The following is a 25,433-nucleotide window of genomic DNA, read 5'->3' as shown; positions in this document are numbered from 1 at the left end:
AGAATTATGGTGTATAAGTCTCATTGATTCAGCTGATGCTGTGAGGGAGGCTACTTGTAGTGTTAATTTTGAGTGGATGAGGTTGAGGTTATCCAGTAGTCCTAAGTGTTGGTGTGTTTCTCTGTACATCTGTCATAGATAACTGTCAACAGTCTTGAGATCTGAGAAAATCTTTGGTCTCCATATTTCGTATAAAAACATTCAGAGTAGAAAAATTTGGTGGTGTTCAGATGTATGGCATATACTTAGCTTAGTGCACTAGCTTTCACGATTCCTGGATGATCTACTGGAATTCCTTGTTCTCATTGCTGAAAGGTTTTTCTTCTTGTGTTCCATGTATAATGGCTAGGGATGTTGACATATAGTAAAAATTTTCATTGATGGGTGCTTATTGAATAGTTGGTAAAAAGCTATTAATTTTGTATTCTGAGATGGTTCACTTCCAATTTTTCTGGTGTGTCTTTTGTGAAGTAAACTCACTGGCCACTCTCCAAATGCACTGGTAGACGTTGCACAGTTGGTTCATGTTTGTGTATGGAAGAATCAGAAAACAGCCACTCCGCTTCATTACTGATGATGTCTCATCTCATTTGGCATGTGACAATCTCGTTGTCCCTGTTTTGTTTTTTGCTGTCTTTGGCCGTTCGAAATACGCCATGTCACTACCTTTTTTTCACATACTTACAGACATATTCGATGGATTTCACTGAATTGAAGTATTTTGCATTTGTGTGTGTTTGGAACATTTTGGTAAGTAGTGTTGTATATGGTACTACCCACTTATTATTTTCAAATGCGAATATTTTAGGTTAGACTTTACCATGACTGTTATTGACATAAAATGAAACAACAAGTTTACTGTTACCAGTCACCGTTTTATTTATGTCCACGATGCGTTTCAAAGGCTTAAACCTCCACCATCGGGTGGATTTACATTAGTTGGTATGATTTTGTGTGTGTGTGTGTGTGTGTGTGTGTGTGTGTGTGTGTCGACAGTATACGTGTCGTGTTAAGACAGCGAAAGGAACCTGTGGCCACTGTAAACAGTGCCACAAGCTCCTCCAAAAAATCGTAACACAACACACACACAAATGTCATACTAACTAATGTAAATCCACCCGATGATGGAAGTTTAAACCTTTGAAATGAAATGCGTCGTGGAAATAAATAAAACAATGACTGGTAACAGTAAACTTGTTGTTTCATTTAACCACTTACTATTTATTTCCAGTTCATTGTTGCCTCATATTGGTGTTTTTTCTGTGAAGCCACTGTTTCTGGGTGATCGTATTTTGTATTTGGGATAGCCATCAACTCTGTTTTGTTTGTCGTGAAAGTATGGTTTTGGGCCATGGAACATGTTTTTCACTGCTATGTTGTACAGTTCCGGGTCTTCTTGTGGATTGGGATAATCAGCTTGGATGATTTTGTCAATATCTGGGGGATGAATTCTGTTGTGAAGACGTATGAGATTGTTTGAGTTGAGGCAGTCCTCATTTTTGCCATTCAGTTGTGTGCATCCAGCACCTAATAGTTCCAGAGATGCGGTATTTTGTGATGACTTCAATAAATCTCATTTGTTTTTGTCGGAAATCTAGGGCTGTTATGTGGTGTCAATTCATGGGGGCTTGTCCGTATCTTAGTTGTTTTTTGATTTCTGGCTGCAACGAGCTGAATGTGACTGTTATGAAGAGATCAGGTTGTCCATATTTTCGTATGTACAAGGTGTACGACTTTGCTTCTGCCGTTTTTTCCCCAACATTTGAGGCTTTAATAAAACAAATTGATTACACATGTATCATTTAAAGTATTTACCATCGCTGGCAACTACTTTCTCCCATCTTTCGGGCAGTGTACGAATCCCGCGTCGAAAAAAATGTTCATCTTTTGAAGCAATCCATGAATCGATCAAATCTGTATTCTTCATGAGATTGGAAGTGTTGGTCAGCCAGGCAATGCGCCATTGATCTAAACAGGTGATAGTCAGAGGGAGCAATGTCTGGAGAATACAGCGGGTGGGGTAGGACTTCCCATTTTAAAGTTTCCAAGTACGTATTGGCCTCTTTTGCAACGTCGGGTTGAGCATTGTTGTGCTGCAAAATCATTTTATCGTGCCTCTCGTGTATTGCGGCCGTTTGTCTTTTAATGCTCTGCTCAAATGCATTAATTGTGTTCAATAATTAGCACCTTGGTTCTAACACCTCGTAGTACACGACGCTGAGCTGGTCCTGCCAAATGCAGAGCATGATGTTGGAGCCGTGAATATTAGTTTTAGCATTTGACGTGGAAGCATGCCCGGTATATCCCCATAATTTTTTGCGTTTAGGATTATCATAATGAACCCATTTTTTGTCCCCGATCACAATGTGATGCAGAAATCCCTTCAGTTTTTGCCTCTGAAGCAACTGTTCACGAACACACCAACACTGTTCAACGTCTCTTGGTTTCAGCTCACATGAGACCCAAGTTCCTTCTTTTTGAATCATGCACAAAGCATTGAGACGTTTTGAAATGGCTTGCTGTGTCACTCCCACCAATCATGCCAGTTCTTCTTGAGTTTGATGCGAGTCTTCACTCAGCAATGTCTCCAGTTCTGCATCTTTGAAAACATTCTCTTTTCCACAACTACACCGGTCTACGACGTTAAAATAACTGTTCTTGAAGTGTTGAAACCACTCAAGACATGTTCTTTCACTAATAGCGTCCTTGCTATATGTACTTGAGAGCATTCAATGAGACTTAGCCGCCGTTTTCTACATATTGAAACAAAATAGTAACACCTCGCGCAAATGACGAGAATTAGGCTTGTAAACTGACAATGATTGCATCTCGAAGGAGGATGTATTCTTAAGAGAGTAGTTTCTTCTTATTAAGTCTTATTTAAATCACTGTTTCACTTCTATTTTTGCATACATATCGACCAGGAATTGCTGGGATAAACGGCGAGTGTTGAGAATGTGGTTGTATGTTTTATTGTCTCTGATCAGTAAGTGGTAATCGTAGAACTCCTTGGAATTCACTTTTTTTTTGTTTGTTTTTGTTTCTATGCCTGTTTCATGTTGGATTTGTTTCACATTAAAATGATATCTGTCCTCTCTGTGCAGAAATATTAGTGGATATTGGAGGGTATCATATGAATGGTGTCTCTGCAGTGTGTTGTAGTGCTTCTCTTCTTCATTGTACAATTGTCACAGCTTGTGTTTTCATGGTCCATAGCTACAATGGCGACTTTGTCTATCTGAGCTGCATTAAATTGATGTTCACATTCTCTATGTGGTCTTTTGTCAGTTTGAATTATAACTTTATAGTCATCAGGAATCATTTGATCTGGTGCTGTTTAGAATATGTGAATCAGTTGATTGTATTTGTGTAAGATGTTGGACTACTTCTTGTCTCAATCCGCTGGTACTTGTGCATTGTTGATCAATTTATGATTCTTTATTTCTGATGAAATGTACTTGCAGAAATTTATGGTCTTCAATGGGTGGTGGTGGTAATGATCCCATGTTGTGATAGATTTGTCCTTGAATGGAAAAAACACACAAAGTCAATTTCATCTTTGTTAGTATTGACCAAACTGATATCGAAAGAAGTCATTTGGAAGCAGGCGTTGTACACACTTACATTTTGAAGAAAGTGTTTTGATTCTGAAGTTTCCCTGTCATGTAATGTAAAAATTCCTAACGGAGATGTTTCCATTGATGGTAATCGAATTTTTCCATTCATGAAACAGAATTTTTTTGCATTGCAAAATTGGCAGATGTTACACATTTTTGTGATTATGACATGTTTGTCTTTGTTATATTCTTTTGTTGGGTTGTAGTGGAATGCTTCATTTGTGAGGTTGTACTGTTTACTTGCCCTTGTCTATACTTCTCAGAGGATGATATTTTCATGGCTGGGTTAAGTTCACAGTCTTTTTATTATTAGATTGTGTCACAATTCTTAATTGTTCAGTCCATCATTTCAGTGTTCTTTGGTTTCTCTGCTTGTCATGGTGTTCATTGTCGTTCGTTGGGAACTTAAACATGCTTTGAGCTCTGTGTCTGTTTCATTTTTCCTCTGTTCTTATTTTCACCATTTTGCTTCAGAATTGGCAAGACCTCTTTTACATTTGTGCATTATCTAAAATATAAATTGAATAAACTTTTTATTAACAAATACATTAAGTACACTTCACACACTTGTCACACTTTATTTTCGATTTATGTTTAGTCGCTGCATCATTTTGACTATTCACACTGTTCTTTTTTGTTCACTCACTGCACTACTTTTCCAGTTCCTTCCTTCCTCACTGATAAGAAATTGACGTTCGAACTCAAGATGTGTCTTGCTTTATATACACCTAATGGTGGGTAGCCCCACCAGTGGCGAATTCCAAAACATACAAAAAGGCTTTGAGTTGTCCGAAATGTTTAGGAGTGTTCTAGAATCTTCCCAAATGTTCCAGATTATTCCCAACATTCCAAATCACCACGGATCATTGTGTTGTGGTATGTTCTCAAATTCACTCAAATGTTCTGGAATGTTTTAGAAATTTTTGTAGGGCAAAACTTCCCAGCCCTTATATCTTCAAAAGGACACCTTTAAGGTAAAAACGGGTACCTTCTTCATGGATGGGAGATAGAGGGCTACCACACCATATAACTCGCTTCATCATATCAGGACTCACTTCAAAGTTTTAGTGGCACATGCATTGTGCACTTATTGTGTAATATATATTGATGATTATTCCATATAAACTACTGCTTATGGCTGGTATGTAGCTCAGCTGACTCTCCTCCCCTCCTTTTCCACTCACCATTAATTTATCAGGAACTTCTTGAAAGCAATCTTCCTCCTCACATCTGGAATTCTGAGGGAATTTTTCCAAGTTTGAGTAGCCAGTCTGTAATCTCACAATGCTGCCCTAGATAAGGTTCCAGTAGAGGCTGTGTACAATTGTTTTCTCTCAGATGTGTGTTTGTATTGCATGGTACAGCATATGATACAGACACATTCCCATGTGTGGATAGTAGAATCAGATATGTCAGATTTTTTCTTGCTGGAGAGGAACTTGACCAGTGAAATGCAAGATCACAAGTCATAAGCAGAACTTCCGATATTCAATATTTGAGTTTTTTTTTTTTTTGGTCAAAGCCTGTATTTTGTGGTTTTTATATTATAACACACATGCTGTTCATATACAGTGTCTCTCACCTAACTCTGCCACCTCAAATATCTCTGGAACAACAACAGATATTCAAAAATGGTTTTCACCAGCATGAACATACAACAGGGGCTTAGGAAACCAAATACTATGCGAAATTTTAAAACGTAAAAAAATACTGTTTTCAACACAAACTTGCGTATTTTCAGTTGGACACCACCTATTCTTTCGTATGCAATCAATAGCATGAAAAATCACAAAAATCATGGTGCTGGTTGCATCGCAATATGTCAATTACGTCCCAAGAAATTGCGAAGAGAAGTTGACGCTTGAAATAAATGAAGCGCACAGCTAGTGCACGTCCTGAGACTCAAGCGTCCACCTCACACTGCCTGCATCAAGGGCTCACACGATGGGAAGGTATGCACAATCCACAAAAATAAACCAGTAACACATCCAACGCAAAGTTACTTTTTTCAAATTGTAAACATAGGTTTGTTCTAGCGAAATGACAACTAGAGCTACAGTTAGATATAACACACTTGAATTCACATTGCTAAACACATTTACTGGTGCTATGTCATGCTATGTTGTGCATTACATCCAGTATAGAAAATACACCTACATCTTGACCAATGAAACTGTGTCACTTCAACACACGTTTGAAGTGCCCTCCTTTTGCATCAATACACGTTTGCAGACGGGTAACGAGAGAGAGTTGTGCAGATTATGGAGTTTCTATAGATATTGCCGCACACGCCACAGTAATATGATGTTGCATGCCCTTTACTGTTGTTGGGGGGTTCTTGATACACTGTCTCTCACTGTGCCCAGAGAAAGAAGTCTAATGGTGTCAAGTTGGGACCGTACTGGCTATCGCACAGTACCTCCCCGCCCCATCCACCTATTTGGAAATTTCATATCTATAACGTCTCTGGCAACTTTTGCATTGTGTGCGGGACATCCATCATGTTGGAACCACATTGATAGACGAGTTTCCAATCTTAGGTCCTCCATGAGGAGCGCTTGGTTGTGTTGAAGAAGTGGTGCATATCGCTGTCCATTCAATGTTCCATGGTAAAAATAGGGACCTACAACACAGTTAGCAATGATACTGCACCAAACATTGACACTCCACTGTCATTGATGAGCAACTTCGCGAGTAAAAGAAGCCTTGTCAATAAACAATGTATTGCTTAGGAATTTTGGATTACCTTGCAACTGCGTGTAAAACGACAGAATGCAATGTGGGATTAAAAGTCATTCCCGTACAGTTCTTGGTGCAGTGAGATACGGAACGGATGAAACGGATGCCGATGAGAGATTCTGCACACACTACTGTGGCTTATTCCTACACCTCATACAATTTCTCGTACAGCCACCAGAGGATTGTGTGCTACAGTGGCCAGAGCAGCAATTTCGTTTCCATTGCCAGTCACTGGCGCTGTATGTCAACGTTTTGTGGGAGCCCAGCTTCCTGCTCCCATGAGTGTCTTGCAGGTGTTGTCAATGGTTTGACGTGAAGGATGCTGCTGATCTGAGTAGCATTCAGCATACAGTGTCACAGCTGCGGTTGCATTTCTGTGAAATATCTAGTTTTCTTCATTACTGAAGGCCGGCATATCGACTAGATGACAGCAAATGTAACAAGCCACAAGAAAACAGGTTTTAATGTGGTAGTGTTGTGAATTACGTTACAGTATGAGAGCAGTTCAGCAGACCAGATTAGTTGACACTTCTACACTGAAGGTAGAGCGTGCCATAGTGATATTGGCATATTTATGGCAGGATATAAGCGCCAGTGCAGGCAACCCCTTCCCTGAGCACAGTACTACATGCGATGCATTACGTCAGAAACTGTGACACTGTTACTATCCTTCACAAGCCACATATTTCAGAACTTATGAGGTTTGGAGAAGTGAAACAAAGTGTGTTACCACTAATTGTGCCTCTAGTTGTAATTTCGTGACAATAAACACTGTGCGCAGCACATCCATCATTCTGATACCACATTATCTGACACATTATGATAGGTGGACTGGTTCAAGTAAGATACAGCTCAAGAAGGGGCTAAACTATCCCCCTTTAGGAATGCCATCAATGAGATATGGGCCAATGATGTGTTATCATACAATACCACACCATACATTAACACTCCACTGACGTAGTACGTCAATCGCATCACGATTACCGGCAGCGTGCGGTGCACTCTGGAGTCTCAGGACGTGCGCTACCTGTGCGCTTCATTTATTTCAAGCGTCAACTTCACTTTACAGTTTCTCGGGGTGTAATTTACGTATTGCGATGCAACCAACGCCATGATTTTTATGATTTTTTCCATGCTATTGATTGCATAGGAAATAATAGGGGGGTGGCCATTTAAAAATACACAAGTTTGTGTTGAAAAAAAGTATTTGTTTACACTTTAAAATTTCGCATAGTATTTGGTTTCCTAAGCCCCTGCCATACGTTCATGCTGGTGAAAACTGTTTTTGAATATCTATTGTTGTTCCAGATACATTTGAGGTAGCAGAGTTAGGTGAGACATCCGGATAATGTTTCAAACTAGCAGCATGTTAAAGACTACTTGTAAATGCATTGCTTTGGTACAGTTTATGATAATAAAAGACAGTAAGTGACATATTCTTGGTTAAAGGCTTTACATATCACTGTGATTTGGTACATGCAACTGTTGAGAGCAATGGAAAGAAAATCTGTCATATCGAAGGGCATTCTAGAAGAAACTTAGTGTCCACAATCTTCAGGTAAGATAATAAGAGGTATTTCCTCTCGCTGGACACAAAGTAGACTAATATTTTCTCTGAAATGAGGACAAAAGTGAATTAGGAGATGTAAAATAACAAATTAAAACCAATAATAAAATGTAATTGGAATAACATTGAACTTACCGTACGAGTGTCCATCCAGTTCTCCACAAAAAGGAATATATGTCTTTTCCAGTTCTGGATTCTTTCTGTCCAAATTTTCGACCATTTTGTTTTTGGTTTTTACATGTACTTCATCATTAAAGAACGTGTGAGTGACAGCTGTTATGATAGATACCACAAATGATGACGTAAGTTCCTTACGGCTGCCTTTGAAATCGTGGGATATATTCTTTCGTGATATCGGATCTTACAAGAAGCAGCGATCCAGAAGAGGAGCTTTTATAGCTCTGTTGCACTGAAGGCACGAAAACATATTAATTTTTGACTCTTTAGAAAACAGATCCACGATTCTTTAGGAAGTGTGAAAATTACTAAAAAATTACTAACATTGATACTTTCCCAGTTTACATACTGGTATGTCAGGGCTGCTCGTTGTACCATATATGTTACATTCAAATACACTTTTTAAAATGAGTTCATAATGTGATGACAGCATGGGAAATACAACTCCTTGTCCTGTTTATGTAGTGGTAAGGTACATGCCCCTTAAGATGGGGTTGGGTTGTTTGTGGGAAGAGACCAAACAGCGAGGTCATCAGTCTTGTCGGATCAGGGAACGACGGGGAAGGAAATCGGCCATGCCCTTTCAGAGGAACCATACCGGCATTTGTCTGGAGCGATTTAGGGAAATCACGGAAAACCTAAATCAGGATGGCGGGATGCGGGATTGAACCGTCGTCCTCCCAAATGCGAGTCCAGTATGCTACCCACTGCGCCACCTCGCTCGGTCCTTAAGATGGCCAGTGTTCGAGGCAGTTATATGGCTGCAGAGATTTTGGACATTGTCTTCAATGCGTAAAGAACATTCGCTTGTTCTTTGCCAGAATCATTGTGTAATATTAGAATGTCAGTGAGCTGTTTACTGTCTCCAAATGTAGCACTGATTGAAAGTCTTTCTTCTTTTGGGTCCTAGACATTTAATTCTGGAGACTGTTTACTATCCCAATAAACATCATTCTTGAAAGCTTTTTTTATTGTTTCAGACCCTTCTCCCCTTTGCTTCTGTCTGAATATTTTTTGAAGCAGAGCTGTTCAATATTGCGACCAGTTGCATATGCTGCCACCTGAAGTATGTATATAGAGTCTCTTACATCCAGCTGGCGTCTATCCAAGACAGATGCTAATTTTTAAGTAATAAAATATTTGCTACATCATCTTGCAGCATTCTTCAATGAACTACTCTCAGAAGTATGTTGTCAGAACTCACCATCACCAACATCAATTTCATCTTAACCTGAAAAAAGGTTGAGTCATTAGGTGATGAAGTAAGTACAGCAGAAGATCTAGAAGTAGATGTTCTGTACTTTTGTTTCACTTGCCTTTTCTCTTCTTCCAGTTTTCTCTGCCTTGCCTCCTCTTCTTTATCAGTAAGTATTTAGTCTATTCCTGCAAGGCAGCCTTTTCGCCCTAGCTGTATCTATCGAAGTAAAAACGTCCCGTCTTGTTCCATCGTGATTGTTTGTAGAGTACTAGCATGTGAACTCAAATAATTATCCGAATTATTTATTGACTTCTCCTCACAACGCTTAAACACATTTTGACACTTTTTTGCAAATTTCTCCACTCTAAAAGCAACTTCATAAGTTTTTGTGAATGATCCTGAATAGCTCTGCCAGAATTCTCTTTTCCTTACGAAAATAATGTATTTGCAAACCACAAGATTAGCACTTTCACTAACGGTTAATTTTACTTCCCTTATGTTATAGAATAAAACTTACAACATTTGTCTATTTAATGGTAATTTTTATCCAATTACTTGGGATTTTATCTTGCCTGTCAAAACACACGCTCCCTTGTGTTTCATTGTTGATGTAACATCTTAGACAGCGAATGGGAAATATGTGCGACACAAATGGTTCCGTCAAATGGGGTGATTTCGGGCACCGGGGCAAATTCGGACATGATGGCTTATGTGCTCTTTACCACTGCATAGAAACAAAGAGTTACTTATTTTAACATCCATGCACCAGTTATTTTAAGCGCAAGATTGCATTTATTGCTTTCTACAACTTTTATTTTGCATCAGTTGTTTCCGTAGGTGAAGAATTGACCAACAGTTTCAGTGTAAAAAAATCTATGCATTATCGTAAAGTGGAAACTTTCTATTGCTGCGCCGATCGGGAAGATATTGTAACTGTAATTGTCGACGTGCTCAGTAGCTAACAGCATTGAGACTATTTCTGTAAAAGTTTGTCGAGTTTCTTGTGCAAGGTTATAAAATAACGACAGTTTTTGTAAAACTGTGTACTGTGTGGGGTGATTTCGGACAATGCCAAGAACGTATAAGAGCAGGAGGCTACAGTACAGTGTAATTATGACACGGAACTTTTAGATAAAGCTAACCTGCTCGCTAGGTTTCGAGAGGGTGCGTTTCTGGATGAGGTATCGAATATATTGCTTCCCCCTACTTATACCTCCCGAGGAGATCATGAATGTAAAATTAGAGAGATTAAAGCACGCACGGAGGCTTTCAGGCAGTCGTTCTTCCCGCGAACCATACGCGACTGGAACAGGAAAGGGAGGTAATGACAGTGGCACGTAAAGTGCACTCCGCCACACACCGTTGGGTGGCTTGCGGAGTATAAATGTAGATGTAGATGTAGAAATTACCGTACAAAAAAGCATGTAATTTGTATGGTATACCTATATCAACCCTACAAAATAAAGTGTAGGAAGCACATCCGAAAAAAAAATGGGAGGACAGCGAGTACCAAATGATGAAGAAGAAGAAGAAGAAGAAGAAGAAGAAGAAATGTTAAAGCAAGGTATCTTGAGGGCTGCACATTGGGGATTTCCCTTTACTAAATTGGATATTAGATATTTAGTTAAAGGCTGCCTTGATAAATCTGGCCGAAAAGAGAAGAAATGTCATAATTTGCCAGGAGAAGAATGGGTGCATTTATTCCTCAAACGACAGTCAGAAGATTTTTTTTCCGTTCGCGTAAGCGAAAATATTAAACGAGCTCGTGCAGAAGCGAACAAAGAGACTGTTAAGATGTTTTTCTCCAATATCAAGGCAAAGCTGGAAAATCTCCCACCTAGCAACACGATCAACTATGATGATGAAACCAATATGTCAGATGATCCAGGCAAGCAGCAGATAATTACAAAACGAGGGAGTAAGCATGCTGAAAAAGTGACTCATCAAAATCCAGTGTCTCAATAATGATGGCAGCTAGTGCTGATGAAACTTCCTGGGAGATTAATAATGTGTGCCAGTCTGTTACACATTTTTAACCTGCCAGGAAGTTTCATATCAGTGCACACTCCGCTGCAGAGTGAAAATCTCATTCTGGATGCTAGTGCTGATGGTAAACTGCTTCCTCCGTATGTTCTTTACAAATCAGAGCATTTGTGGGCATGTTGCAAGAAGATGGACCACAAGGAACCCGTTTCAGTAGGAACAAAAGTTGATGGTTTGACCTGCTAGTATTTGAAGACGGGTTCTTTACAATCGCTTTGCCCTATTTGAAGAGGCAAAATGGGCCGACAGTCGTGATTGGAGACAACTTATCCAGTCACGTGCCTTTATGTGTTATTGAAGAGTGTGAGCAGAACTATATTTCATTCATTCTCCTTCCCCCCCCCCCCCCCCCCCCCCCCCCCCCCCCCCCCAATAGCACGCACCTCCTCCAACTGCTCGATGTAAGCTTCTTCAGGCCAATGAAAGTAGCGTGGCGAGCTGTATTAACTGATTGGAAGAAACACACTTGTGGGACCATTTCCAAGGATGCCTTCCCATCTCTTCTGAGGAAGACACTGACTAAAATTTCAGCGAACTCCAAGGAAAACATAAATGGTGGATTTCGCGCCACGGGCCTAATCCCTTTTGATCCAGATCATGTCTTACGAAAATTGCCTGATAATGAGGAGAGCCAGCAAAGCAGTGCAGACACGTGGTCTTCCACTTTTGAATAAATGCTCAAAGAAATTCATTATCCTCCAAATAAGCTTGGTAGCTCCTACTGCCACTGCAAACTAGATGTTCAACCTGGAAAATCAATCACTGGCTGAGATTTTCAAGGAAACGAAAACAGTGCTGAAACAAGTGACAGTGCTTCTAGTACTAGTGAAAGTGAAAATGACACATCATCCAGTGAAGTTTTACTGCTGAAAGAAGAGGCTTTTCTTGTTGCAGAATGCAAATATAAATGTGGAAACAAGGAGCAAACTAGGCAGTATGTTGGTGCTACGGAAGTAAGTGCGCAATTCTTGCGCCCACACGAGAACAGTAAAAATATATTTGTGTTTTCTAATGTCCCCGATGGAGTCACAATACAAAAATTGCAAATTTCGAAAATACTTCCCACACCAGTTGAGAAGAGAGGAATGTTCATTTTTCGAGAAGATGTGCTTTAGACTCAAAGACAATCGTTTATTTGAAGTGTCTGCAACTTAATTTAGAATGATGAGTGAGAAAAATTATTTTGACCTTTTAGCTAAATTACTTTGTTTGTTTCTGTCTGTTTCTGATATTTCATTTAAGAACTGTAAAAAAAATTTATTTAAATTCTTGCAAAATAAAAACTTATCTGTAATATATAAAATTCATTATATCATTCCATATCACTTATTCTTAACAAAGGGCTACCTTAAAATATGTAAAGTGTCACCAAAATCAAATAAAAAACGTGTATAGTTAAAAGAAAGGCAGTAACTGTCCTAATTCGCCATCTATATACTGTAACTTCAGACAGAGATTTAAAAGACGCATGTGTCCGAAATCACCCCAATCCATGGGGTAACTTCGGACACTTTATTTAACTGTCTCAGATAAATATACCTACACATACACTTTCTGGTTCTGGGATATTTTATTCGTTACACATATACCCTACCACTTCCATAACAATCAATTTAATCTAACAATATATATGAAAGTTACAGTCAAAATAATGACAAAACCATCTGAAATCACCCCGTTCGATGGTAACAAATAAACAACTGACTGCGCACCACGTGGGCATACTGAAATGCAGAGGTTACTTCAGCGCAACATCTGCGAATATTGAGAAAGATCATGTTCCTCAAGAGAGTTTGCACTCGGATCAGCATAGGTTACAGTGTTTTGATAACAAAGAAATTTTATACAGCCATTTTTTAGAGTCATTCAAACCGAACTGGAGGGTAGGCACTCAAAAATATTGAAGTCCAAAAATAAGGGATCACCCTACTGTAGATGCTCAAGGAGAAATTCAAATCAGTAATTTTCACAAGCAGCCGCAACTTGTCTCTGAAAGTATATGTGCAGGGATGGCTGAAAGGGTTCAGGAAGGACAGCTTAATGTTGTTGGTGAAGGATCACACTGCAGTATGCGCACTGACAATACAAGGTGGAAGCTACTATTGTACTGACAGTAGGATCTATCCTGATCAAGGAACAACATTGGCGAGTGCTGGACATTGTGCAGCAGTTTTTGTGTACTTTCAAATGTGGAGGGAGGAAAGATAGACCAAGTGGCCTGTGGTAAAACACCATTCGACACTAGGATTATTCATCAGTGTTGTTGGGTGAATGACGGATACTCCTAGAGGAAGTGGAGAAGATGCTACAAACTGATGTGGGTGCAGTTTAGATGTGACAATAATATAATTTGCATCCAGTGAAGGTATGTCAATTAAAGGCACTAACATGTCGAAAACTTATCAAAAAGTGTCATTTGCAGTACAATTAGTTGTAATTAAATATCAGTTAATGATATATTGGTGTTCAAAGCCTTCATTACACTATAAATTCAGAGACATAGATTTAAACTGAAACTTCGTACATGTAGTGTAGTGGGTAGAGGTGTGGAATTTTACTTGAAAGGTTGCCAGTTTGCATGTTGCTTTCTGCATATATTTTTTTAATTCATTTTCATGTTTAGTAATAGGTTCTGGAATTTTCTTATAAATTGAACAATATTGTGTTCTGTAATATTCAATGTTATGTATACAGGGTGTCCCAGGAGGAATGGTCAATACCCTGGGATTTGACAGGAGTGATAATTTGAAGAAAAAGAACTCTAGTAAACAAGGGCTGTAAAATGATTACCTTAAGAGCTATGAGTACTTCATCATCTATACTGTGAAACAAATATCTCCTACTGCAAGCTCTTTGCTTTCCATATTTTGAGAAGTAGTACTATGGACCAAAACAAGACAAAAATGTCTAGTGAACATAGACTGTCCAGTGCATTGCTTAGGAGCTACGAGTACTTCATCTTCATTACTGTGAACAGTTTGAACTTGTCACTGTGTTTCTCAAACCACTCCATCACACTCCTGGCCTTGTGACACCGTGCATTATCTTTTTGAAAAATGCCACTGCCATCGGGAAACATGATTGTCGTGAATGGGTGTATGATGTCTGCAACCAGTGTAAGAGATTCCTTGACCACACAATGCCTTGCTTGAGTGTCACTGCACCCACAGATGCCCATGTGAATGTTCCCAACATGTGACTATTGGGAACTTTCATATGGGCAGCCATGAGTCCAGTGGAGTGTAATGGAGCCACCGCCAGCTTGTCTGTGTCCCATGTATAGGCTTAGGTTTTAATCTGTGACACTGGTTTTTGAGAGTTGTATCAAGCTGCTTTGGCAAATCGATGTTTTTAGTTCTGGACTCACGTACCATAAATATAAAAAAGGTTGCAAAAATCTGATAGGCATGTGGTTTCCTTGCGAGATGAGAACAACTTACTGAGCTACCAGAAAGAAATAAAAAGGAAAGAGAGAAAGAAATATGCAAATAAAAAGAAAAGCAAGAAAAAATAGATTGGTGAAAACACTTTTGATTTGGAGGGTTTGGTAGTTGTAACTATTTCCTTGGCATAAAATGTATTGGCTGTTGGGAATTGGATACTAACTTTTGTTTAGGTTTTGCGAGTTCAACTGTCAACAAGGGATTTGCTTGCTGCTGAAAGTATTCTTGTTAATTAGAAGAAACAGAAAGTTGTTAGGGTGGTACATCATTTATGATGATATTCAACAGGTGCCACTTTCCCATGAATTTGGTGTAATTAAACAGCAATTACTGTTAGCTGAAGACTTCGTACTGCCTCTCCAAGCCTCTGAGGGCCTCCAATTTCATATTTTATAACATTTGTATTGTATTTTCATAATGTATTTTTATATATTTATTATAAATACTTTGATTTTCAGGAGTAAGAGGCTAAGAGGGTCCCAGTCTTTATCTGCCATTACAGCTGCCTTAAGAGATGAGGAGGAAGAATCTGAAGATGAAGGCCTTATAGAAGAAGATACTGCAGAGGACACTGACAATCCTCGTTGGCAGTTGTATGAGACCATAAAGAACAATACAAATAACCAAGGTAAATTGTGGTTTATGATTCTGTAATTGGTATACGAACTTCTTTCGTTTGTTTACTGTTATTTTTTCTTTGTTGTAGGCCACCTCTTAAGTGAACCATTTTGGAAATTACCATCAAGAAGATATTATCCAGACTACTATAAGGAGATAAAGAATCCTATATCTCTTTCTCAGATTCGAAAAAAGCTTCAGGTAAGGAACCTGGTACAATGTTTGCCTCTGAGATCATTTATTGCCATTTTGTGTGTTCTTTGGGTACTGGAAGTTGGATCGGAGAGGGGTATTGCTTTTTGTGTCTGCTGATAATCTGAATGATTTTTGAGGGGAAAAAAGTTGTTAGCAGGCAGCATCTCGGGAATGTATTTGTACGTATTTGTACTGTCCCTCAGATATACAAAGACAACAAGCATTTGGGAGCTCACTTTGGTGTTCATTTATTTCCTTAGCATCGGTGCAGCCAAAATGATTTGACCCAAAATCTAAAAACCTCTAGTGGGTCAAGTGGACCACTGAAAGATGCAGTTATCAACTGACAGTAAGAGTGTATCAATCACAGGGTACATCCATACCAAAATACACGAGGGTTGGAACATTAATAGTGGCAACAATTTATTTACAGCTCGTACAAAATATATATGTGTTTCAAAGTTTTACTGACTTTCAAAGTAGTCAACAGCATTTTGCCCCTACACCAACAGAAGAAACCATTCGTGATTGGTGGGCTAGTAAATAAGAACTGGAAAAAAAATGAAGAAGACTAAATCTGCAAAAGAGGATTCAATGCAATATGACCAAAACTAGATGATGATGCATTGAAATGGATTTAAGGACACTGACAAAATGGCATTGAAATTAGTATGAAAATGATTCAAATACACACTCGTAAGCTAGTGTTACAGTGGAACTTAACAGACTTTAAGGGCGGAATTTGTTGGTGCTGCAGGTTTATGAAGCATCATCGACTTAGTATGCGAACCAAAACCAAAATATCTCAGAAAATGCCACAAGAGTATGAAGAGAAAATACTATTATTCCATCACTTTATTATTCAACATCGAGAGAAACCCACGTGGAACCAAGCCAAATAGTGAACATGGACAAAACTCCTATGATGTTTGGTGTGCTAAGCAACAGAACTGTTGCCATGAAAGATGCTAAAACTGTAATTATAAAAACAAGTGGACATTTATAATGCACTGCACTGTTGTCCTTTCATGTTGTGCTGATGGTATTAAACATAATCCAGTGAACATTTTCAAGCCCAAAACATTGCCAGAAACTTCTGAAATGCCACCAGGTGGTGGTGTTAAACTACATGACAAGGGCTGGATGGACTATGCTGGTATGAAATTAGGGATTGAGAGAGAAGGAAAGGTGCTTTATTGAAGAAGAGTTCTCTAGAATAAATTTCTTTTATTTCACACCTGTCGTCACAAACTTGTGACCATAGATGTGAAAAAAGAAGTTTGTTGTAAATTTTTGGGTCACAGTTTCATTCGTGACCGTGTCACAGCTTGTGAATTCTTCTCTTCTTGTGCTGGATCAGTTTAGTGTTGAAAAATTCTGTGAAAGATAAATTCAGACAGGGAAATACATAGCTTGATGTTTTTCTGGGAGGATTTACTTCACAATCGCAACTGCTTGATGTCTTGATAAATAAAATATTTAAAGTGTATTTGAAAGAGGACTGGAACAAATGGATGATGGATGAAACCCACCACGAATTCACACTGAAGGGAGCCTTAAAATGACTTGCATTCAAAGAAGTGTGTCAATGAATAAAACAGTCATGGTCTAGAGTGAGGGAAGACATTATTGTTAAATCTTTCAAGAAGTGTGGCATAAGTAATGCTCTTGATGGCAGTGAAGACCATCCTGTATATGTATAGGACAACGAAAATGACGAAGAAGAAGAAGAAGAAGAAGAAGAAGAAGAAGAAGAAAGTTCAGATGACAATTTTCAGGAATTTTAAACTGGCTTTGCAATCAAATAATAAAAAAGGTTAAAAATGTCTTTTTTAAAAAAATTACTTAAAAAATTAAGGTGTGTGTCAATTGCTTTCATGATCTTGCCACGTAGAATCAAAACTGAAATATTTAGGAAGAAAAAGGTGTGGGAGATCAGTCCCCAAGGGATAATCTTATGCGGAATGGGGGAAAAAAAATATATATATACAAATCGATGCAGCTGCATGAATCTGACATTCAGTGGTTAAGAGTGTCTCTGTGTTGACATGTCCACTCAGACGCAGACCAGCAGTGGAAGCACAGATACATCCTCTTGTAAGTATAATTGCAAAGTAAACATTACTTCCACAATAATCAGTTGCAAGCAGACCCGTCCAACAAAGTACTGAGGGTGCTAAAATGCAAACTACACCACAGCAAAGAGTGGCAGTATCAGCAATTTATTGCTCCTTTCATAATTTCACAGTGTTATAGTTTCAGTCAGCTTAGTAAAGGGGGAACACAATTCATAGGGAAATACACATAAATAGACAGATGTGTTTAATGGGAGGATAGGACAATGATTGGCTCTTATCCTGTTGAAGGAACTATCCTGGTTTTTGTTTGGAGTGTTTTTGGTGGAACATGAACAACCTCAGACAGGATGGCAAGACAGGAGCAGCCTCCACCCTCCTGAATCTAAGGCCGGTGCCTTAACAAAAGTATTACCTCAGTCAGTTACACAAGACATGCAGTTCTCAGACATTTGAACAGACTTGCAACAAGTCAGTTTAATAACATAAACAATTACTGTGCATTGCTCATTTAGCATTTTGATGCTTTTCACTGCACACCAACCCCACAAACTTGAAGAGGACTCTAGGGCCACAACAGTGGTACCACACATCTGTTATATCTCCGTATGCTCCCTTCTATCTGTCTGAGAAACTGAATCTATATCCCCATATGAGGTGTAGATGCTGAAACATTAGTATTTTGCACTAGCAATTACATTTTTTGTATTAATAACCCCTACTGTGAGTTCTCTGTGTAATCTTTAACTATATAATGTGCAGCATTTGAGAGATATCCTTTGATTGTCTTTTTAAATAAATGTATTTTAGTTATCTCTGTCACACTCTTGGGGGATTATTTATTTAGTTTAAATCCTTGGATAAAAATGCTGTTCAGAATTATTTGTGCGTTTTGCCTTGATATATCAAACGATGGAAACTCCCTGGTAGAATAACAACAATATAAATAGGATAGATTACCACTCCTAACACTGAGGAGGCATTGTGCGGCAGAGTGGCACATTTAAAAGTAGACAAAGCTGTTGGAGAAAATCCTCCTCCAGATTTGGAAAAAAAGAGACAAACTTTCATACACGCACAGCTCACACGCATTGTCTCTGGGTACAGAGGTGCAACAGGAGTGAGCAGTGATCTCACTCCTGCTTGGGGCGGGTAATGGTGAAACCTATGTGAAAGGAGGCCTGCGACTGCCTCTGCCTCTGCCTCTGGTAGCATCACAGGCTGACTGCTGAAGTTACAGACGTGATGGCACACTCAACCCTTGATGGAGATCCCAGTACGAAATTTTTGTGGAACTGGATAAAATTTGGTAAATTGCATATTTTACGCAGATTATGTTACACTGGAAAGGAACTGAGAAGGATGAATAAAAAATTTAAACGTTCTTCAGCATTGTCACTCATACAACTTATTTTCAAGATGGTTACTTTCTTTAGTTTTGGGCTTTCGTGAAATCTGCGGTCATAAAGTGTGATCTAATGTCAAAAACACAGGTTTTATATCACTTATGGTAAAACAGATGTCCAGAAGAGAACATTAATAAGGAAAAGAAATATGCATTTGTATTGAAAATGTAAGTAACTTCTGTCTGATGTTCCTTATTTTAGAATAATTGTTTGTGAAAAAATTTTCCCAAAGTATGACATACTTCTGAAAAAGCTTCTGTCACTATTTTTCTAAAAGTACAAGCCCCCGAAAAGCAAGACTAGTCAGCCATCATTTTCAGAAGTATTTGAACATTTCTCTATTATTTGTGCTGTTTAGGAATGAAGGTTCAAAGTCATTAAGACACCACTACACAGCTTGAGTAAATATGAGTTGAGGTAACTGTTTATTCCACTTGCACTGGCTACAAAAGTTTTCCTTTTATTGTGCCCAGTTATCAACAACAACAATAATAATAATAATAATAATAATACTAATAATAATCATGTTGCAGCCCTTTGTTGCATTTGCTTGGAACATACGCCTCTCTGTCTTTCCTTGTCATCGCACCATATTTCCTTCTCCATTTGCCTTTCTCCTTCACACATGCCTTCACTCTTATGATGCATCTGTGTCTTGGTTTTTCCCTAGATCTTTTGCCTCCTGTTGTCATTTCATTAGCTTGTCTTGGTATCCTGCCAACATGCCCATACCATTTCAATTATGTCTTTTTTATGGTCTCTTGAATCGGCTTCTTTATCACTACTTTTCACCATGCCATTCCTTACCCTACCCACTATTCTGCCTCTTCGAAATTTCATCTTGCTAGCCTGTATGCTGCTCACTTGGCTTATCTGCAGAAATGCAAGGCTTCTTATCCTCTGCAGGAATCCATCTGCTTGCATTCACCTTTCACTGATCTCCTTATCATGCCTCCAGCTATCTTCTTTTTGATCCCCAAGTACTTGAAACTTTCACCTTGTCCTCTAATACTAATGTTTGATGCTGGTCTCATCTCATCATTTGCTGTCATCTTCACTTCACTCTTCTTTGCATTAAATTTCAATCTATACTGTCCAACCTCTCCCTCCCCACGAAATAATAATCTGAATAAAATCTGCACTGATTTCTGAACATTGCTCTTGGGAAAACAGGTGCAAGCTGTTTTCAATAAGGATGGTGATTACATCAGGGAGCACGACAGATGACAAATTCTATGCTTGTTTTGACTGATGACCCATCCACAGAAATAATCAGATATGAAGTCTGTTGTAGGAAGTAAACTAGTCACTCCTCTCAACCTCGCATGCCACAAATCAGAATCTAGGCAGCAAGGAAAAAAAAGGGCAAGATGTAGAAAAAACCTCTACAGAAAATTTACTCTCGTACTGAGGTTGAACCTGAATGTGTTGAGGACACGCATGGAGAAACTGAGAGTTAAGTTTTAGAAGTACCAGTACACCTGTTGTGAGGAGGTGCAATATTCTTAAAAAGAATGAACCCATCAGGGAGAGGGCTAAAAGTGGTGTAGCCAACTTAGTGACGTATCTCACCTCTCCCCCAACCAAAAGCTTGCATACAATTACTTTAGTGGTTTATTCCCTTCCCACAGATCACCTTACATGTTTGTACCTGTAAAACTCTGAAAATGTTAACAATATATGTTGAACCAACCTGATTGAAGGAATTTTTGATAATACTTCAGTAGAATATTAGGGGCACATTCCCTCTCCCTTAATCATGTTGCCTGGGTTTCCTTACATGTGTTGCTTTATTGTTGACAGCATCCCTGTCAGCAATCATAGGAAGTGTCTCTAAATCATTACATGTCTGCGGAACATAAACAGTCCTTGTAGTGTTCCCAACTTTACCTTTTTCATAGTGATTTGTACCAGCATCATCCAGTGTGCTCTGAGATGTTTGATTTTTGGTAGGTGCATCCCTATCACTACGCTAAACTAAGGAAGTGATAAGCTACAGACTCTTATTCAGTCCTCTTTTTCAGAGCCTAGCACCTTTCTGATTTTCAGTTATTTTGATACTGGAGATGATTATTTACATCACTCCCTTGAGATTTTGAGCATAGTAGGATATTTCCACACAAATTACTTGTAAATTTGGAATTTGAAGTTTCTGCTTTAATTTTGAGTTCTGTCGCACCAGACAGATCAGCTATTTGGAATTGTTTACCCTGTGTTGGGTTTAATCCCTATTTTACCCAAATAATACTAGTCAGTGTCACACATATTGATGCTAAGTTTTGGGGTATTGGTAAAAAGTAAATTTCCAAGCAAGAATAAGGGCACAGTGTAACAGCCATTCTCAGCTTGTTTTTCTGTCAAACTGTAAGCAACAGTTCATATATAAAGGCACAAAATAAATGGTCTATGTGACTGCTATGGTCTTCAACATTTTGAATTAGGGTAGATCACTATTAAACAGACAGACGAGGCATTGAGTGGCAGACAGGAACATTTAAAAGTACAGTGAAAAGTACACAAAGCTGTCAGACACAATCCTCCTTCACATTAAGAAACACACACACAAACACACTCACACACACACACACACACACACACACACACACACACACAATGTTTATACATAAATAATGTAGTCTACTTTTAAATGTGCCATTTGCCTCTCACCATCTTTTCTCTGTTGTAAGTAGCAGTTGATCCTAATTCATATTGTCTTTCCCAGATTTTTCACCATGGTCCTCAGATTATTTTTTGTATTACTTTTAAATCCAGGAGGGATGATACTGACTTGCGTCAAGTAGGAGTGGCAAGTTTAAACTCCACTGTCTTAACACACAGGTTATGCTGAAAGGGAGGCAGTTTTTTAATGACAAAAAGTTCTGATGTCTAAGGAGAAGTGTACCTATCTGTTCCTTTGATATGGGTTAAATGTTCAGCTCTGTAAAGCAGTCTGAAGTATATAGGGAGTGATGAAAATCTTTTGGAAATTTTAAATAATGGCAAAGTTAATAATGTTTTTCTACATCAGTTTTACAGAAAAACTTGCATATGTGAAATTATGGTTAAGAATATCTTAAACTGATATTTGTGTTGTAGTCATTATATGTAAATTTGGATTGTTTTGGAACCATTGTTTCAGAGAGGTGAATATGGAACAGTTAGTGAAGTGGCTGGTGACATGAATATCATGTTTGAAAATGCGAAGAAGTACAACAGGGCTGATTCCCGTCTTTATAAGGTTTGTAATACATTATTTACAAAGAAATTGTATATTCAGGTAGCAGAACTCTTTCTTTCTTAAACAACTAAATTTGGTCACATATATGAAATGCCTTTGGTAGTAAGAATAGCTTCAGTGTTACATAAAAATAAAACAATAATCGAAGTAAAGACAGCCAGTTGGAATGTGCACAGTTGTGAAATTTAAATCTGGCGTGTATAACTGTATACACATTAATTTCCTTGGGCCTTTCTCGTACTTTCAGCACGGGGTAAGCCCTTTTTCTATGAATTTGGCAATGCTACTGTTAGAGGTTGACTAGAATACTCTCTTTCAAATTCTGAAGGTGGCAGGGGTAAAATACAGGGAGTGAAAGGCTATTTACAATTCGCACAGAAACCAGATGGCAGTTATAAGAATAGAGGGGCATGAAAGGGAAGCAGTGGTTGGGAAGGGAGTGAGACAGGGTTGTAGCCTCTCCCCGATGTTACTCAATCTGTATATTGAGCAAGCAGTGAAGGAAACAAAAGAAAAATTCGGAGTGGGTATTAAAATCCATGGAGAAGAAATAAAAACGTTGAGGTTCGCCAATGACATTGTAGTTCTGTCAGAGACAGCAAAGGACTTCGAAGAGCAGTTGAACGGAATGGAAAGTGTCTTGAAAGTAGGGTATAAGATGAACATCAACAAAAGCAAGACTAGGATAATGGAATGTAGTCGAATTAAGTCGGGTGATGCTGAGGGAATTAGATTAGGAAATTAGAGACTTAAAGTAGTAAAGGAATTTTGCTATTTGGGGAGCAAAATAACTGATGATGGTCAAGGTAGAAAGGATATAAAATGTAGACGGGCAACGGCAAGGAAAGCATTTCTGAAGAAGGGAATTTGTTAACATCGAGTATAGATTTAAGTGTCAGGAAGTCATTTCTGAAAGTATTTGTATGGAGCGTAGCCATGTATGGAAGTGAAACATGGACGATAACTAGTATGGACAAGAAGAGAATTGAAGCTTTCGAAATGTGGTGCTACAGAAGAATGCTGAAGATTAGATGGGTAGATCACATAACTAATGAGGAAGTATTGAATAGAATTGGGGGGAAGAGAAGTTTGTGGCACAACTTGACTAGAAGAAGGGATCGGTTGGTAGGACATATTCTGAGGCATCAAGGGATCACCAATTTAGTATTGGAGGGCAGCGTGGAGGGTAAAAATCGTAGAGGGAGACCAAGAGATGAATACACTAAACAGATTCAGGATGATGTAGGTTGCAGTAGGTACTGGGAGATGAAGAAGCTTGCACAGGATAGAGTAACATGGAGAACTGCATCAAACCAGTCTCAGGACTGAAGACAACAACAACAACAACAACAACAACAACACTGTTAGAGGGTGGCTGGATACCCTTCCTGTTGCCACCCCGTATCCCCCCTGGGACAGAATTAGTGTACCCCAGCTGTCTGCGTAGAGTGAAGCCATGAAATAGTGTGAACGTTTTAAAGTGTCTGCGAGTCGTAACTGAGGCGGGACATGGAGACCAGCCCGGTATTCACCTAGTGGGATGTGGAAAACTACCTAAAAACTGCATCCGGGCTGGCCGACACATCGTCCCTCATTATTAATCTGCCGGTGCGCCTACCCTAGTCCAGGAAGCAGCACGTTAGCACACTCGGCTAACCTGGCGGGTATGCAGAGAATTTTCCGCCTTAGTGATATACTAGATTTTCCAGTGCGATTGATAAAAGCGTATTTTCGTTTGTTCAGCCATGTTGACAATCCATTCATATGTACAATATTTTGAGAACAGTCAGCTACAGCATCAACTTGTGGACTTAACTAGGTTATTCACTGAAACATTGCACGTAAAAATGGTATTCTCTTTCCAGCTGGAAATACGAAAATAAATTTAGCTTGTGAATGCTATGTTGCATTGTTGAGGTAATTATTTATTGGAGTAGTTACATGTGCTGTGTAGTAAACTTCGTGTATTTATTTGTATTGACAGGTATAAATGTCTTTCAAGATGTGTAAATAACCTGAGAGTTAAAATTCTGTAAATAAATGAAATGATAAATGCTGTTACCGTGTAGAGCAGGCATTGAGTGGGCAGACAGGCACAATGAAAAAGACTGCTAGGTATCACTCAGCCATCAATCAAAAGTCCTTAGTCAGACCTATAATCAACAATTGTGTACATGCGTTAGGGCCCCCACCCCCTCCACACACACACAGACACACACACACACACACACACACACACACACACACACACACACATACAGAGCCACTATCATCTAAGGGCCTTAGCACCTGTAGATGACAATGTCCATGTGTATGCACATTGTGCCTGTGTGAATATGTGTGTCTTTGTTGTCTGTGTCTGATGAAGGACTTAACTCTGATAGCTGAATAATGACTTTTCATTGTGAAGATAGTAACTGTTCTCGAAAGAACAGATACTGTTGATGACCGTGCAGCTTCTGTAGAATAAATGATAATTAATTGAAACCCTCAGCTGCCGACAGGTGCATGCGCAAATAATGAGTGGATGGGCAAATATCTATTAGGTACGTTACATATGTAGAATTGTGGACAGTTGAGAATGTGTGTCTCACAGGAAGCGTGCAAGGGATAAGTCCCTGCAGTCACGCTATTCATCTGTGTCCTCAGTGGCTCAGGTGGATAGAGCATCTGCCATGTAAGCAGGAGATCCCGGGTTCGAGTCCTGGTCGGGGCACACACTTCAGCTGTCCCCATTGAGGTATATCAACAACACCTATCGGCAGCTGAGGGTTTCAATTAATTACCACTTTTCCGTTGTGCTTGTCTGCCACTCAAGACCACCTCTATGTGGTGAGTAGAATTTATTCTTTCATTGTTGAACGTAGTATTTATTCACTGTCAAGGTCTATAGAACTGTCACAGTGATTTACTTCTCTGTTTACAAAAAGAGCATTGTACGATTAACTTACCAACACTGGTAGTTATGTAATTTCTTTTCCACAGCTTGTTTTTGAGGAGTATAGATGTCACAATCACTTTATATTGCGAATATTTTAATCCACTTGTATGGCAAATAATCAACTGTATACTGTTGCTCAGTTAACAGTAGCCTCCAGTTCCAACAACCAGAGTGCA

At 38.9% G+C, this 25,433-nt stretch overlaps 1 protein-coding gene across 10 annotated transcripts in view; it reads left to right on the top strand.

Annotated features, from left to right (window-relative positions):
• Positions 1–25,433, top strand: part of LOC126095313 (protein polybromo-1) — a 326,966-nt gene that overhangs the window by 71,630 nt on the left and 229,903 nt on the right. For all 10 annotated transcript variants that reach the window (XR_007521952.1, XM_049910108.1, XM_049910110.1 and 7 more), the window contains exons 8-10: positions 15,243–15,412; positions 15,491–15,603; positions 22,218–22,316. Coding sequence is in view for 9 of the 10 variants with exons in the window: in XM_049910108.1 (XP_049766065.1) it covers positions 15,243–15,412; positions 15,491–15,603; positions 22,218–22,316 (382 nt within the window). In the remaining variant the exon portion in view is untranslated. The remainder of the gene's footprint in view (positions 1–15,242; positions 15,413–15,490; positions 15,604–22,217; positions 22,317–25,433) is intronic.

Source organism: Schistocerca cancellata, chromosome 8, assembly GCF_023864275.1.
Source record: "Schistocerca cancellata isolate TAMUIC-IGC-003103 chromosome 8, iqSchCanc2.1, whole genome shotgun sequence".
Classification (NCBI taxonomy): Eukaryota; Metazoa; Arthropoda; class Insecta; order Orthoptera; family Acrididae; genus Schistocerca; species Schistocerca cancellata.
This window is presented reverse-complemented; position numbering and strand designations above follow the sequence as displayed.